The 16,835-nt window shown below is 43.2% G+C and overlaps 1 protein-coding gene across 3 annotated transcripts in view; it reads right to left on the bottom strand.

Annotated features, from left to right (window-relative positions):
• The window catches only part of LOC308132017 (membrane-associated phosphatidylinositol transfer protein 2-like), a gene marked incomplete at its 3' end in the record, with an annotated part of 42,893 nt that overhangs the window by 16,172 nt on the left and 9,886 nt on the right, over positions 1 to 16,835 (bottom strand). For all 3 annotated transcript variants that reach the window (XM_080498953.1, XM_080498951.1, XM_080498952.1), the window contains exons 2-6: positions 7,304 to 7,539; positions 3,276 to 3,490; positions 2,140 to 2,261; positions 1,338 to 1,571; positions 549 to 884 (exon numbers count right to left, since the gene is read on the bottom strand). In XM_080498953.1, coding sequence (XP_080355079.1) covers positions 549 to 884; positions 1,338 to 1,571; positions 2,140 to 2,261; positions 3,276 to 3,490; positions 7,304 to 7,381 — 985 coding nt within the window. In that variant the 5' untranslated portion in view covers positions 7,382 to 7,539. The remainder of the gene's footprint in view (positions 1 to 548; positions 885 to 1,337; positions 1,572 to 2,139; positions 2,262 to 3,275; positions 3,491 to 7,303; positions 7,540 to 16,835) is intronic.

Here is a 16,835-nt window from a genome sequence, read left to right as displayed (position 1 = left end):
CCGTGCAGGCAATCTAGGAGAGGTCCAATAAACACAGTTGGGAATTATTGGTTTAAATAATTAAGAATTTAATATGTTTACACTTGTTTTGTATGATGGTAAAAATGCCAGTGTGAGGGTAAAGCAAATAAATTTGAAAAGCACGGTTTTATTTTTTTGTACTCTGGCCCAGACTAGAGAAGTCCACCTCAAAGCATATGGTGTACTTGTTGAATTCTTCACATACGAGTACCAAGCGTGGACCATTCTCAAATATCACAACTGGCTGCTTTTACACCAGAGACTTTGGTGTTTGTATACTTTTAGTCCCAAGGCTACAAAGGAGTCAGGTGGCAGACAGAGCAAATAAGGCTTCTTTGTGTGATGATGTGCAAATTTACATGCAATAAACTCTGCACAAAGGACTGTGCAGGTGCAGAGCTGCATTGGGGAGGGCCACGTGAATACAAATTAATGTATTTTTCACCCATACATTTCACACCAGTGCCCGTTCCTCTCAATGACAGACACAGAGGTGACACAGGAGAACAGGTGGCGTCGCTCCTCACCTCCTCTCTTGGATGAGCGGGAGGAGCGGGAGGAGGTGGACCACTGCTTGGTGAGCACACCTCGTGGCTGGAGGGTCTCTCCTCCCGTGCTGGCAACCACCTCTTCTGCTTCAATGGAGCAGATCGCCTCTTTAGCTTCTTGGTCTTTGGCTGGAGATGGAGCGCCTCCATTGGCCTCGGTGGCCTCGTCTGCCTGGCTAAACTGGGCCATCTTCGTGGCCAGGGCCAGCTGGGTCTCCAGCTCCAGCTGCCTGATGTCCTCGATGCTCAGACCGTACCACTCATCCTGCCAGCACCAGGCCTGCCGGTGGGCACGCACCATCACTTTTCTCAGCCCTGGAGAACCAGACAAATGGGGGGAAAAAAAAAAGAACAAGAAGAATTATTTAAAGGTTAAACAACCTTCGTGACTTGTTTAACAGAGCATGCTCTCTTCTAATCCAAAGGTCCGATCTTCCTTCTCGTCCCTTTCATATGTTGAAAAGTCCTTGAAAAAGACACCGAAGCTCAAACAGAGGAAGGCACTTTGAGAATGCTGAAGCAGTGAAAACAATGCGCTATATAATGAATATGTTGAGGAACTCAAAATTAATAAATGAAACACCAAAGTACAGTCTGCATCAGAGAATACCTTCCTCATTTCAAACCTAAGTTCTGAGCAAAATCTGACTTTTTTTTTTTTAATTTGAGACATATATTAAATCAAACATTTATACTTGGAAAATTCATACAGGTGCAGAGTTTCTAAAATGCCCAATAGCTGGGTAACGTCTGTGACTGTGTACTCACCAACATCGTGAATGAAACGTTCAATTTTAGACTGCATGCCCCAGTAGCGGAACTCCACCTTGCACAGTTTGTAGGCACACATGATGGGGGTCTTTCCTGGATCATTGTTGTACTCTTCTATCCAGTCGTCCAGCAGAGGACCCCTCTGGGTCTTGACTGACTTGTAAAGCCTTGGATCCTCCTCGGCTTTGTACTCATGAGGGGGGATGGGATCTGTCACTATGTCGATTGGGTCTGCCAAAGAAAAAACAGGGAGAGCTGACTTCAAGAGGCAGGCTTTGATTGCATTTTTTTTTTTTTTTTTTATTGTCGAGTCTTGTGCAGTAACGGGTGGGGCAAGGAAACTTGTACAGGCAAGTGTTTAACAGTTCAGAATTCCTTTTAGAGCGTAACGTCAGGGTGAGAAACCGTATCAAAGGCTTAACGGTGAGTGATTGCATAAAACAATTTCAAACAATGTTGGAATTGGGTCAATGTGCTTCTACAACGGTTGATTTCAAAACGGCCAATGACAGAATAAAACGGATGCTGTAGCAGTACACCTCCACAAGTGGTCCTCATCCACTGCTTGTGTTTCAGTACAAAGAGAGCAAAACAAACAGACTAAGCCTAAATAGAATAATCCAAGACTTTAAATAACAATTGCCTGCAAACAGAATTACTTCCTTTGTTGATTCGAAAATAGACGAACAGTAACTGACTTTACTAGAATCCTCAATACAAGCGAGACACATGAGTCAGACATTAAGCATGTTGCACTATGGCCTAATAATGGCGCGAGACTGATATTACAGGGTCTCACCAATACTCCTCTGCCTCTTCTCTGCTGCAGACATATTGAAGACATCAGCTTGGTTGCCGGTGTCGGGTTTGTAGTAAGTCTCAATGTCAATGGAAAACTTCTCAACAAATGGACAGGTATACCTGAAAGACAGGATGTAAGAAAATGAATACAAAACAAGCACCAGTCAAAACAAAGCAAGAGTAAAATGAACGTTTCTTCATTCAGAAGCCTAATTTGTAACTGAATTTACTGGATATCCGAGCGTTTCTATTGACACTGACAAGATGCTTATTGCAGAGGACAGAAACCAGGACAGTGATGCTCATCTGTGGCATCTGCAGCAAAACTGTCACTGGCTGCACAGACGTGTCAACAGACACTTGGAGTCTATCAATACCCCGACAGGAGAGTCAAGGGCACTTCTCTTTTCAACACCTTCCCATGTCTGTATAGTCAGGCCCCGCTCCGACGAACAGACCGACGCCCCGGAGAAGGAGCGGTCATCAAGGTCTGCGAGCCACACACTGTCGTGGCCGCCTGCAACGGGAATATTCTGACAACTTCCTCTGAGTTCTTTATTCTCTATGGGCGTTTTATGGAAAAGAACTTCAGACCCATCATGTTTGTATCATATTGAATTTCAGTGCGGAAATAGCTTCTCGACTTACAGACTGTTGATAAATGGTCAAATAGTTCAACTTGCTTTGACAGCATCTCTTTATATGGACACAGACCAACCACTATGATTAATGTTCATGTCAGCCAACAGATTAAGAAATTAAACGAATGTGATCTAATTGCCCTATTTGTTGATTTGCACCATCATGTTGGTTAGATTTAGGTATGAGGAACTGGTCAATTAGTTAGAATACAAATACCAGGACTTCACGCTGGCTGACAGCATACCCACTATATTCTCATAGATATTTGAACGTAACGTCAAGAAGAAAAATAAACTTCTAGTAACGATTACATTTTGAAGAGGTTGGAGATTGTTAAAATGCGAAAACAATTGAAGCAGCTTTGGGCACAAACGCTTCCAGCTTTCATGGCAGTAGAGATGAATGACTTTAATCATTTGTACCATCTTTGCAGGTAAACGTCCGCTTGTTCAGCTGCCGTCAAGGCGGCTATCGTGCAGGAGCGAAGCTCACCTGGTGCGCGTGTAAGGATAGGCGTTCCAGGACTCTTCTTCCACCCTCAGTGCCGCTTTGGGCAGGATGGAACGGAACCAGCTGGGAATGTGCATGCCGATGTGGTAGACCTTGTGGGTGTACTGGCCCGTACCCCCTGGTCCATCTGTGTAGGGTTTATTTTCTAGGATCTCCACCCCACTGCCTTCCCCGCAGCTCTCCTCTCTGCTCTTTTTCTGTAAGAAAAAATTATGAATGAGTTTGATGTGAGTTGCCACGCGGTTCTGTATGGAGTTGAGTTGAAGATTTTCAATTCGATAGTGAAATTAACAAAATAACAAATGTGGCCTCTATTGTGGATATTGTGTGTTGTTTGCACAGAGCAGACTGATGACAGAGAATCAATAGCTTCCTGGGGGCACTGCTTGTTCTGAATTGCAAATCAGGGAGCCCAAGAACCAGCTCACGAGCCACTCCTTCACTATATTTACATTCCAGGTGCACGGAGGAAGAGCGAGGCCGGGTGGAGCCTGCATATGCAGCCACACAGACTTACAGCTCGGTGAGTCAAGGTTTCAAAGACAAGGATGTTGGCCGTGGCAAGAGGAAGCCTTGTAATTGTTATGAGATGAATGCAACAGGAAGCCGAAACAGTGAAGCATAGTCCCAAGTGCTGACGACATGGAATAAGACATGGCACAAAGACAATAAACATCACACATGACAAAGGTAAAATCTTTTCAGGAATTGTTTGATCCTTGCACAAGCGGCTCAAAAATTTCTGGAAAGCAGTATTGAGGACACAAACAAAATAATAGGGAGACATATTTCTCCAGTCAGCCCAGTGGGAAGTGGCGATGCCAGTGAGCCAGTGCATCTGTGGAACAGGGAGGAGGAAGCCATGAGACATCCAGCACTCTGGACCTCATTACCCCTGACAGGTCATTCATTAGCAACCCGCCCTGCTCTCAACAGCCCAGACAGCGCCAAAGACACAGCACAGACGCCACAACGCTGCCAACCTGGACGTGCAAGCAGCCGGAGACAGGAACTCAACAGTGGAACTATAAAGAAAATGTCAAGGCAGCACTGTACGACGCTATTTAGACAGAAACTATTAAAAATAGGTTGCTGCTCTCAACACATACACACACGCATTTATACAATACATTTTAGATACTTTGAAGAGGTTGCCTAAAGGAAATATGAATTGTCCCCCCCTTGGAGAGCCTATGGAATTGGGTTCCTGAGACTGTAGTCGGTCCCCTAAATCTCCCCCTGAAGTAATAGGTGATTCTCTCCAGTTCACCAGGAAAAAAAAAAGATTACAAAACACTAGCCAGGACACTGGCTGCTCCCTGAGGTGGAAAGTGAGGAAGCAGATAACATGCTCAAAGTTAAATGAATGTGCAGTGTAATGTCACATCCGGATGACGTTTATTCATTGTGGGAAGCAGAAATAAAGAGACACTTTTCACATGGAGAGACAACTGAAGGTGTGTACAGGGGAGGGAGGTTCTCAAGTCTTTTGCAATACAATCCTTGGTATACACCAAATGTATCTGTGTTTAGTTTCATAACTGACACATATCATTCTATTTCACTCTTTTCAACCTTTCTTTAAACAGCCACCAAGCCCCTAAAGATGAAAGCAATCGTCATAAAAGCAGACTGCATATGTTTACATATGTCTGCTCTGACAGGATGGGAGTCACATCCTGCGTTTTTTTTTTTTTTTTTTTTTCCTACCGCATCAAGTTCGTAAAGCATGTTTCCTGTCTGAGATGCTCCTCTTTACTTTACTCCACAGATACAGTAGACTACACAATGAATGGATGCGACATAGTGAGAGCCTCTCATGTCAAATGTCTCAAATATCTAATGGGGAGATTTATACCGAGACGATAATGAAAGGAGCAAAGTGAGCATGGCGAGAACAGAGATGGGGTGTGGCATCGTCTGTAGAGGTGCAGATATGTTCAGGCTGTCTTCAGGCGCTGGCCTCATCAAAAAGCTTACGACGGGGAAAGACTGCAGACAGGCGGCCTACATGCTGCAGTTGCCCTGGTAACATACAGTAATGAAGCAAGGGTAGCCACACTCTCTTTCCTTCCACCCGCTCTCTCGCTCATTTCTTCTCATCCCTCCTTCATAGCCTCTCCTTTTATCCTCCATTTCCTCTTTTCATTCACTCCCTCTCATGGACAAAACCTGACCACCGGCATGTTGCTTGTGTCAAAGTGGTTTCCATAGTGACAGAAGCCTCCAGCAACAAGTCTGGGTGGAGACAGTGAGGTCAGGTGGGAAAGGTAACGATGGGTCAATAATGTAGGAGTTACTCATCCTGTGATTTGTTTACATGTCTGCGAGTGCACTTATTAACCACTTGCTTCAGAGTCTTGGACTTTGAGTCTTTGTGTATGAAGGAGCAAATCAGATTAAAAAAAAAAAGCACAGCATTAGCAAAATGATAAAGAAACTATCAAGTGTGCAAAATTGTGGCACGGTGAAACATTCGTGTTGTTTTGAAACGTCTGCTGGCTTTGGGGCATGTTTGCCGAGTCACACACACAACCATCTACAGCTCGACTGGACAACCAATCAGTTTGCTTGATTGATATGTGGACGATATACCAAAAACTATAAATAACTTTGAGAAATACAATATTCTCTTATTAACCAATGTAATCACGACTGTCAATTAATTATTCCATTTGTACAGAAAGGACGAATAGATTCAGTTTCAAGAATATAATCGATGTCAAAATAACTGAGAGAAATTGCTTTCTCAATACAATACAGCGAAATGAAACTGTAACTTCTGTTCTCGTGTGATTATAACAGTAAATGTATAATGGGTTTTTTTTTTTATTTATGACATGACTATTTTTAGAACATGAACACTCTTTCATTTTGGTGTAAAAATAGCAGTTGCAGGAGAGGCCTCTGTATGGTAAGGACTAAAGAGAGCATGTTCAGTGATCCTTATGCAGTGGAGCTGCTCCCTGGGGAATACAGGAAAATATTGCAGCTTCCATGTATGACCACATGTATGTCCTACAAGAAAAAACAACAACACAGTATATCCAGAATATATGGCTTCTGCTTTGGCTTTATAATAAATGATGGATGAAGTCCACATGGTTTTTATTGCCCGATTTAACAAAAGCAATATTTCAAAAATTGCATTCCTATCAGCATGGTTGAAAACGTCTTGACGTGATCAGACAGGCTTGCTTGCAACTTCAACCTGCTCTTCAACAAACTGTTAAAACTGCCATTTAAAGTGCACATTACATAACCCCACATCTCAAAGCCCAGCAAACTGCTGAATGTTTAACAGCCTGCACCTGGCAGCACCACGAGATTAAATAAATCCTCCATGTACACATGATACATACAGAGAAAAATGTGTCACAGCAGAGGATAACTGAAACTGTATAACTCGCTCTTTCCTGTTTCCTGCTGTACACCATAAAGCTCATACACAGACACCTCATCTCCCGCCAAGGGCCTGATTTGACAAATGAATTCGCCTGACACTAACAAAGCAACATGTCCATCTCTGTCAGGATTGCATGTGTGCTGTGTGAGCCGGGTGACCCCACGCCTCCTTCTACAGAAACATACAGCCGATGGTTGTTGAAACCATCCAGCTTCAGAGAGTTTAAATTGGATAACCAGTCAGCACACAAGCCCCCTTTGTTCTGTTGCTCCGCCAGCGTCACACACCGTGTGACCAATGATTTTATAATTGAATGCGCTGTGAGATTGCTCTCTTGAAGAGTTCCCTGTGTAAATGCATCATCTTTCTAGCGGTTTGTGTATGACTCCTGGCTTCAGCATCCCTTTGCCATTTGTTGCCAGCTGTGTGTGTGTGTGTTTGTGTTTGTGTTTGTGTGTGTGTGTGTGTGTGTGTGTGTGTGTGTGTGTGTGTGTGTGTGTGTGTGTGTGTGTGTGTGTGTGTGTGTGTGTGTGTGTGTGTGTGTGTGTGTGTGTGTGTGTGTGTGTGTGAGAGTTTGGTGAGGAATGTCGTGTTATTACTGCACCTGGATCATGTAGAGCTGTGCAATGCGGTACTCGTCCACACTCATGGGCATGGGGATGCGGTACTCCTTGATAAGCATGGTGAATTTTTGGCGAATGGGAAAAGGGGACCAGGGAAAAGTTTGACAGGGAAAAAGGGGGGAGGGAGGGAAGGGAGGGGGAGAGGGGGACGGAGAGAGTCCTGATGCTCCTAAATGTGGCTCGTCAAATCGCCAGCTGAAGTCCACATTGATGGTCCCTGCAGGTTGAAAAGGAAGAAGAAGGGGGAAAAAAAAAGCATGTGAGCCGTGACAAAAAAAAATATACAAACACTCACACAACAGTGTTTGATACGTTAAAACATCAGACAAGCAAAATGACTCAAAGTGTCTTAAAAAGTGTCTCAGTCAACATCCATCATTCAATAGCAGAAAACAGCAGCCGGATCCTTCATCATAAGCAGCAAAGTGAAAAAAATAAAAAGCAGAATAACTCCTTAAGCTGTGAAATTCCTCCATGCACAGGGAAACATTCAGTCTCGTGGCTCACACGCAGATGAAGACGAGAGAAGAGTCGGAGTGGCTCTCAGGTCATATGCTCAATGTGGTGACTATATATTTGCTCAGTCTTCAAGTGCAGGCATCAGTCTTCATCCACCATCGCACTTCCAAGTGAGGCACTAACCAGGAGAAATGTTCCTTCTTATACACAGGCCACTGCTCAATTGTGTGAGTGTAAGGGGGGCTGGCTGGTGTGTACGGAAAGCACCCGTGCCTCGCCGATGGTCCCAACAGCCACCCCGTCTCTCCCAGCCCTTCAGCACTGTCACATGGGGGGGCTCACTCGGCATAAGAGGGATTACGGGTGAGTGGGGGGGAGCATTACGTAACATTTAAGATCCCCCCCGTGCATTATCGAGGTTTCACAAATAGCAGCCTTAGAATCACACAAAGCATTGTTTTGAAACCACTGGGCAGATAGGGGTAGGTGTGGGCTATACATACGCAACGTGTGGGTGGCGTGAGTTGCAGAAGTCCGATTTGACCGCAAAGGCAAGAATATCTCTCCAAAGCTAAGAAAGTACACACACACACAAAAAAAATGAAATCTTGGCTGTTGAGGACTGCACTGTATTGTAGGATGAGTTTATCGAAATTAAACATAGCAGGAGTCAGTTCAGGTGACACATTATCTGAAGAGGAATCAATAAGGAAATATAAATTATATCTACCGTTTAAAAAAAAAAAAAAGATTCCAAGCACAAATATAAAGATACTTCCTTTAACAGAAGATGAACATTAGTATTGCAAAATGGAAGCACCGGCAAATGTGTTTGTGCTCTTAGCTCTAGCAGTGCAGCATTTTGGGATCATCTCTGATGTGGATAATTCAACAACAACCGTGGATAGTCGAGTTTGTGTTGACATTGGTCTGACGAAAACACATGGAACCCGTCTTAGTCACGACGTGGAGCAGGGCGAACTCGGCATGTGTGAAAACGGACAACAACAACACCATTCTGGCATCGCTGCCATTCAACCATCCCAAATGTGACTACAGATCATTGCATAACCCCCCCCCCCCCCCCCCCCCCCCCCCCCCCCCCCCCGAGATTCACTCATATCTGACCTATGGCTGTGACCGGACCTTGCTCTGGAAGCCAGCCTTTCCCTCTAATCACACTAATCACACTAATATTCCCGCTGCGTCACTTATCCGGCAAACAAAGGCTAGCTTTAGTCAGGCTCCCGGTGTAACAAATTGTCCTGGTCCTCACGCTATAGGGTGCTGCCTCCTGCAGCTCCTCACAGAAGATACATTGATCTAATAAGCTTATCCAAGCGTTGCCAGGGCACACATGCAACCTGGAGCAGCTGCATACTAACAGACTCAGCGGTGCTCTGGTTCAAACACTGTGTTCCATACATTTTTTATGCAAGATCTTTGCTTTACACAGTCGTACAATGCATTGACAAAATCAGAGCAGAACACCACCATTTGCTGAAAATAACTGCACTCTTGGGGAAAGGCTCCGAGAAAACTAGGCTAGCCGGAGAAGCCTGGGGAACAGCCTGCAGCTCAGAAGCCGGAGAAGGTTTCAGAAGCCAAGTTTTAGAGGGCACGGTGACAATGCACACACCTGTCAACAGTGTTGGTGACCAGCATCTTCACTTACTTTAAAAAAAAAAAAAAAAACACGGCTCAATAATGTGAAACCAGTCATGAGAGCCGGCTGCAAGTGATTAAACTTGACACTAAACACTGAAACTTGAGAGTGTTTTCTCAGAATTTCCTTTTGGCCAGAGATTACGGCGGTGACAGCTGTGCAGATTTGGGAGACACTTGACATGATGAGGCATGACAAATTCTTTTATCGTCTGATTATCTGCCAGCGAATGACCAGTATGTGAATCAAAGCCCAGCCCCCGACGGACATCCCACACAGAAGGAAGTAACAGGAGCTGGAGGAAGGCCTTAATGAACAGAGAGAGCGGCATGAAAAACAACAAGCAGATCAACAGAGGGATGCCGTACGGTCACAGCTCCGCTCTGGCAGTAGCAGAAGCCTGTGGTGATGACGACGTACAGGGATCTGAACTGATACCGAGACAGTGTGCCAGCGACTGCCAACCAGGACCATGAATGAACTGCAAATGCAACTGATCTTTGTTTTCACTCTTGATTTAACACAAACCTTAATACTAAACAATGGTCGAAAGCAAACTTAACTGCACATGCTATTGCACACCCTCTTCCATACAGGAAAAAGGTATCCTAATCCATATTCCATACTTGATCCATATCACTATCCAATCGGCCCATTTGGCGAGCATTAACTCAATTGTGGCTGCAACAGTCATGAGTTTAATCCAGTCCCTTAAAAATGGAGTGTTTGTATTTGTTTTGTTTCCTTAATATAATCCTTTCTGCAAGGGCTAACCCGAACTGTGCCTTTGCAAGTCCAGCTGGTAGAACAGATTCTACACCAAGATGGCACAGACATGGCAACCCATCAAGGGCTGGTTTGCTTTGGCGCTATAAAGATTTTTGTCGAATATCAATTTAATCTCTGCTTGAGTTGTTTTCAGACATAAACTGCCCTTTAAAAACAAATCTAAGTTGTTCTGCAAAGATGAACTCATTAAGAGCTGGAACCACATGTGCACAAGTCTCATGTTGGAGCTGGGGTGTGAAGTGAATGCTTCCAGATGACGTCACGTATGAAATGTGCCGTGATCTGTGGGCATGTGGGATGAGGTGACGTGACATCACGTGCAGCTCTGAAGGGAGGAGTATAACACTTCGCAGCTCACCCGCCATTTTAATGGATTAATTCTAGAACGTTTACTCATACGTCTGTGTATGCGTTTAGATACCGACTTAATAGATGCTGAATAGGTTTATGCCAACAGATTTGTCAGGCAGAGATTGTGACATCATTTTTATTTCCTCACCCTGCAGTCTGTTGCTCCACATGACAGGAACCAGTTATAACCAGGCTTCATAGTTTCAACATTGCTTTTGGTAGAATCCGTAAATCTTGTTGCAGACTGTTCTTTCAGCATTCGTCTCTCAGTCTCTGGCTGCAGCAGAAAATAAAGATGCAGACATTTAAACTTTGTAAAAAAAAAAAATTAATTTTGACATTGCAAACAAGCGTTTTTTTTTTTTCATTTGCAGAGTCGCTTTCTTCAATGATTTATACATTCTCAATGTAACAAATATAATCATCGTCTATGGTTTATAGATGTTACGTGCTTCACCTGCAAAGCTATCGTATAAAAGATTTACTCCACAACATTTAAACCTGTATCTATTCCTCATTCCTTGGTGATCCAGATGCTTTGCACAGCATTGGACCTGTAACGCGTGATGCACCAGCAGCCTCGAGAGAGTACTGGCACCATGCTTGACCCAGAAAAAAGCACTCTCACACATAGAGCATAAAAATAGCCTGGTCACAATAATCCAAGCATACGCAAGCACAGTGCTTGACGTTGTTTGTTCAAAGAATATGCTCATTCCCTTCTAAAAATACAGTCTCTGCCCCCCTCGAGGCAATGACGCAATAGCGGCACACGCCAATGCACAGCGCTCATCACAAAGCAGCCTCCAATGTTCCTGCTCCTGTTTTGATGAAACCAAAACCAGCGAGACCCTTTGACTGAGACAGATTCTCTGCCATTTTTTTTTTTTTTCTCTCTTGTTAAATGTGTGGCCAGCTGTGACAGGACCGTGCAACCTGTGGTGTGTAATACTACATCCTGAAACACATACAGCTGTCCTCTTTGCAAAAGCATGATTGCTTAAAACCATGTTTTTCTATTTTTTTTGTTACCTTGTGTAATTGAACACTAAACCTAAACCTTCCAGATAACGTGATCTAAAATACCTCCAGTGCTTGAAGCAAGATGCCTGTAAGCAAAGCTACATCTGTGATCTGAGATCTGAGAGCAGATCGAAATGTGCACGTCTGCTTCAACTCCAATCGTGGTTAAGTGACATAAATAGATGCAAGCAGTTTGTTCTACGAACCAAGACTGCGCTGTTCATCACAAGCTTGTGGGCTCTTGCTACAACCTAAACCTGAAACATATCTTTGAGTCCGAGGCTGTGCCATCCCACAATAATTTAAAGTGGCTTTACTAAATCTGTCAGAAGACATAACATGAAGTGGGAATTAACACTTTTTACACAGGCAGCAGGTGGTCTCCAGGGGCTTTGAGGGTGTAAGAGCTGGATTCCCCTCATCACTGTGGAGGCAAGACCCCTTTCAAATACGAGTGGAAAATATTAACCCCCGGCCTGCCTAAAATATAGATCAGTTTCAAAGTGTTGCCTTGATATTTTAGAGATGACTACAGCTATGACAACGGCTCCAAACACCGAGCGGGCCTGTTGCAAAAACCCTTGATTGAGTTGATGGGCTTACCAACCAATCCAGTTAAAATGGGAAAAGGCTTAAGACAATGCCATTTGTGCCAGACTGTATATCCTAGCGAGCGATTGGGAGTGAGAGAGTGAGACAGAGAGAGAGAGACAGAGAGACAGAGAGACAGAGAGACAGAGAGACAGAGAGACAGAGAGACAGAGAGACAGAGAGAGAGAGAGAGAGAGAGAGAGAGAGAGAGAGAGAGAGAGAGAGAGAGAGAGAGAGAGAGAGAGAGAGAGAGGGAGGGGTTTTTATCAGCCCCCTGCGATAGCCAATAGCCAAGAGGCCATGAATCTCAGAGCACAATATACTGAGGTTTCATGTTTATTATCTAGTGAGGTGTCTAATAGGGGTGAAGGATTAAAGTTACTTCTCAGGGGTATACGTGAGACAAACAGATTATTTAACAGAATACTAAATTGATTCACACCCAACAAAGCACACTGCCTTAGAGGCTTACAAAAGGAATTTGGACATACAGGTACCGGTACTCTTCTCTGCAGGAAGCCTATAAATGTACCTATCCTGGCCAAAACATTATAGCCTTGTTATCCCATAACTTGGGACAGAGGCTATTATATTTATGTGGCTCATGCAGAACCAGTTTATGTGGACAAAGACAAAGGTTGTATTTTGCTTGCTTCAATAAAACACAAAATGGGAGAGCAAACAGGCTGCCTTTTCTGTCGATTCGAATGGCAACCGTGAGTCTTTAGGTGCTTTACCACACAATGCACCACTCAAAGAGGTGAGGCAAGAGGGAAATCTATCTATCTATCTATCTATCTATCTATCTATCACTAGCGGTATCCTAACATAACAGCGGTGTGAAGTGTTTCCTCTTGTTTGTGTACAATGTATACAGTCGGAAGGAGAAAATGACCATCACCCATCACGTACCTCAGGCCTGAGCTCTTCCACAGGCTACGGAGGAGGGACACGCTACCAACCCTTGTTTCTTTCTTCGCCACAGTGCAAGGGGATAGCTAAAAATATTTGACACCCTGTAAGCATCTCCTACATTGTATTCCTCCTCCTTCCTCGTCCTCCTACTGAGGCCCTGCAAGTAAGACCTGCTTCTAAAAAAGATCCCACACAGGGAGGCAGTGAACGAAAGTGCGATAGGATGAAGTTTGATTACTCCAGAGAAAGAGATCCATTTAAAGCAGCAAACAAACGGCATCATTACCTTGTTAACTATGATTTTCCTTCCGTGCACAAACTTTCCAAGTTTTTCTTTCAATTTGTTGAAGCCACACTGGAATTTTAACTTTAGCAAAGATATCAATGATATTTAACAAGAAACATTTGATTGTAAAGATAATCTTATGCAAAGAGTCACAAAAGATCTCATGGTGAACATGATTCAGATTTAAGGCAGATCCGTAAATCTCATTCAATCCCACTGAGGCGCTGAACCAGTGGAAAATGAGACAAGTTTTAGATTTGATCGCCCTGCAGCATGCAATTAAAATTCAACATAAATAAATCTGGTGCCGAGTGACTGCCGAGAACTTTAAGCTGCTCTAATAATTGGAGCCATTGTTTTCTTATGCCTCAGTGATGCTCACAGTTTTCCAAAAAGGTTCATTACATACCAACTACATCTCCAATCAACACCATGCCTCACACACACCAAAATCCAAAATTAGATGACCTTATATGCAAATGACATTTGGATTAATCAGTTATGTGCCAAGGTTAAATGAGGATCCCCCTCGCTGTTATTCTCGCCAAGCACTCCAACAGTTTAAATCAACTGCGCACAGAGCAGACTTATGTAACACTGGCACATACAGAATATGAAGGCGTCACTGGCGAAGCATTTTGTCCATCCCATGAATGGATTCATGGGCCCCACTGAGTGCAGGAAAGGAAATGCTTCATACAAATGCAATGATTAATACAATATTCCCCAAACATCTCCATGCTGATTCAAATTAAGACCGAATTGTTCATGTGTTGCTTGGTCCTTACTTTCCATTGACTGTTCAGAAGCTGAACACTAAGGCTTGGATAAACTAGGGAAAAAAAGATTCCTAGTATCAGTGCCACAAGCAGTCTCTGGCAAAGTTGCTTTGATTACATGAACTTTTACCGTGATGGGGCCCATCTTTCTTCATTACAGTCAGATGACACCTTGTTTCTAAGTCGATGGCAAATCCAGATTGCTTCACATGCATCAGAGATTCAAGCTGCAGGATCTGACTAACAATCAAGCGGAGAATAGAAAGTCGTTCAGAGAACAGAGGGAGGATTTTGAATCGCCTGATACTTTTCTAACACTGGTACACTGACATTCATCGTCTCGGAGAAAGAAAAAAAAGGCACATAGGAAACAGGAAACCTTTCAAGGAATCAAATGTTACAGATTTGTTTCAGTTTAAGAAAACTGAGGCAGTTTTGTGATTAATGTGAAAATGAAGTCACGGCACATGATGTTAGCAATGCAAACGCACAAAAAAAAAAAAACCCCAGCTGTGTTTGTCTGAGTCTATTTTTAGTCTGCCCATATTAGAGAAACAAAAAAAAAAAAACTTCGGCGGCTCTCTCATAATTGGCAGAGTGACTTCTTATAAATAAGCACGTCACAGGAGAAAAAGGAAATGGATTATACTCAACAAAACTTGTGAAGAAAAATGTTGCGCCTCAGGCCAAAATGTATTCCCTTTCCTGCCCCTCTATCCTCTCCATCGTTGCTTGAACGGGGGTTACCATGGAGACACACAGGGCCCGTACCTTATTGGTTGCCAGGATGAAGTCAGAGTGACGAGGAAAGTGGAGCCCAGACGCTGCTGGGGCCGACACTTCTTTCTCCCCTTTCTCCTGTCTCCACTTTCACTTTAGCCAGGCCTCTGCTCCACCCGTCCACTGCAACCCCACCCTTTGATACAGCCTCCACCCAAGACGCCCACTCACTCCACCTAAATATTTGCTACTCAGGTACAAGTAGAAGACACACAATAGTAACAAATACAGCTATTGTGAGCCAAACATGCATATACGCATGAAAGTCAAGATAAGCCTGCTGTCACGTGCATAATCTGCAATAACAAACGCCCCTTTGAACCGTATGTCGCCTGCATGTAGTTCACCATTAACCTGGGAGGCCACAAACAGCCCCTTGCAGGCAACAATGACTAAGAACTAGAAAATTCCAGACATATTTTTGTTTGACCTCCTCTGATCTCCTCCATGAGGTGCCTCTCCCATCTAGTTTGGATGGGACATTTTTTTTTTTGCAGTTTTTGGGGATTTATCCGGAAACGGACAAAGCAACATATTGCCCAACATCCAACACGTTTTGATGTGGCTTTTTTGTGTCCGTGCTCTCAACAATACGGGACGAGTTACCCGAAGAAAAACAAACAAACAGTGGAAACATAATGATAATAATAATTTTAAAAATTAAATGGCTGCCTGGGATAGTAAGGCAGGCACAAGAATTGTGAAACTACACCACATCATTTTCGACTGGCGTCGGATATAAAAGTGACCTCCATGGAAAAGAGACCCGCGACTCACTTTTCTATTATAAAATTCTGACCCGCCCCATGGAAAAGTGACCCACTCCTATTAAGTCATGGAAATGTGACCCATGTCTCAACATCTTAATGCATGAAAATAATAATAATATAAGAACAACCAACAAATAGATACAAAAAGGGTGTTTAACCATTTCATTTACTGTTTCTTTAAGATTGGCAAACAAAAAAAGTATATAAGAATATAAGAAAGAAGCTGTTGCTGTGAACAAACAATCACATTACTAACCAATGATGTTACTTCTGTTTTATTTTATTTTTCAAATGTCTGCATTAGAAACTGGTACAACTTAGTTTCTAATCACAATCATAAAAAAAAACAAAAAAAACTTGACATGCCCTTGACCTTTGCAATCTACAACTGTTGAGAGTGGATATATATGGACATAAAACCAGATTTGCTGATTAAAACAATGAGAATGTGACAGTAAAACTGAATTCCCCCTTGTGGGATTAACAAAGTCTGATCTTATCTTATCTACACTGCAAACTGTGCATACAGCCAAGCCCTGTACTCAAAGCAACATTTTCCTCATTTGGTGCTTTTTAGGATGGTTTCAGTCATTTATTTATTTTTTATTATTAAGGAGCATGAAAGAAAGACTGTATGTATGTCTAACTGAAGAAGGACTTATTTGACTGTGAACATGTGGTTGTTTGTCTCGGTGTGTTTGCCCTGTGAGGGACTGGTGACCCGTCCAGGGTGTGTCCTGCCCTCAACCACAGTTAGCTGGGATGTCATGGAGGTATGGATGAATGTTGAAACGTCTCCTTTATAACATCTGTTATATTTGCTTCAATATGTTATTTGTAGAAGAGCTGCTCGTCATTCAGACATGTTTTCCGACCAACAGAAAACATGTTGCACGAGAAAGCAAAATTGGGACACCATCCTCCCCACAAAACTCCAGAAACCAGATTTATTCCCGTTAAAGCTGTTTACAGATCATAATACAGTAAAAAAAAAAAAAAGGATGGCATATAGTGGTAAATATCGCCCTGTCTCAACTTTTTGAAGGTGTGTCATTGACATCAAATGCAAATTCATTTGCATTTCTTGTGAAATGATAAAATCTC

This window comes from Blennius ocellaris (assembly GCF_963422515.1).
Source record: "Blennius ocellaris genome assembly, chromosome: 7".
In the NCBI taxonomy this organism is placed as follows: Eukaryota; Metazoa; Chordata; class Actinopteri; order Blenniiformes; family Blenniidae; genus Blennius; species Blennius ocellaris.
This window is presented reverse-complemented; position numbering and strand designations above follow the sequence as displayed.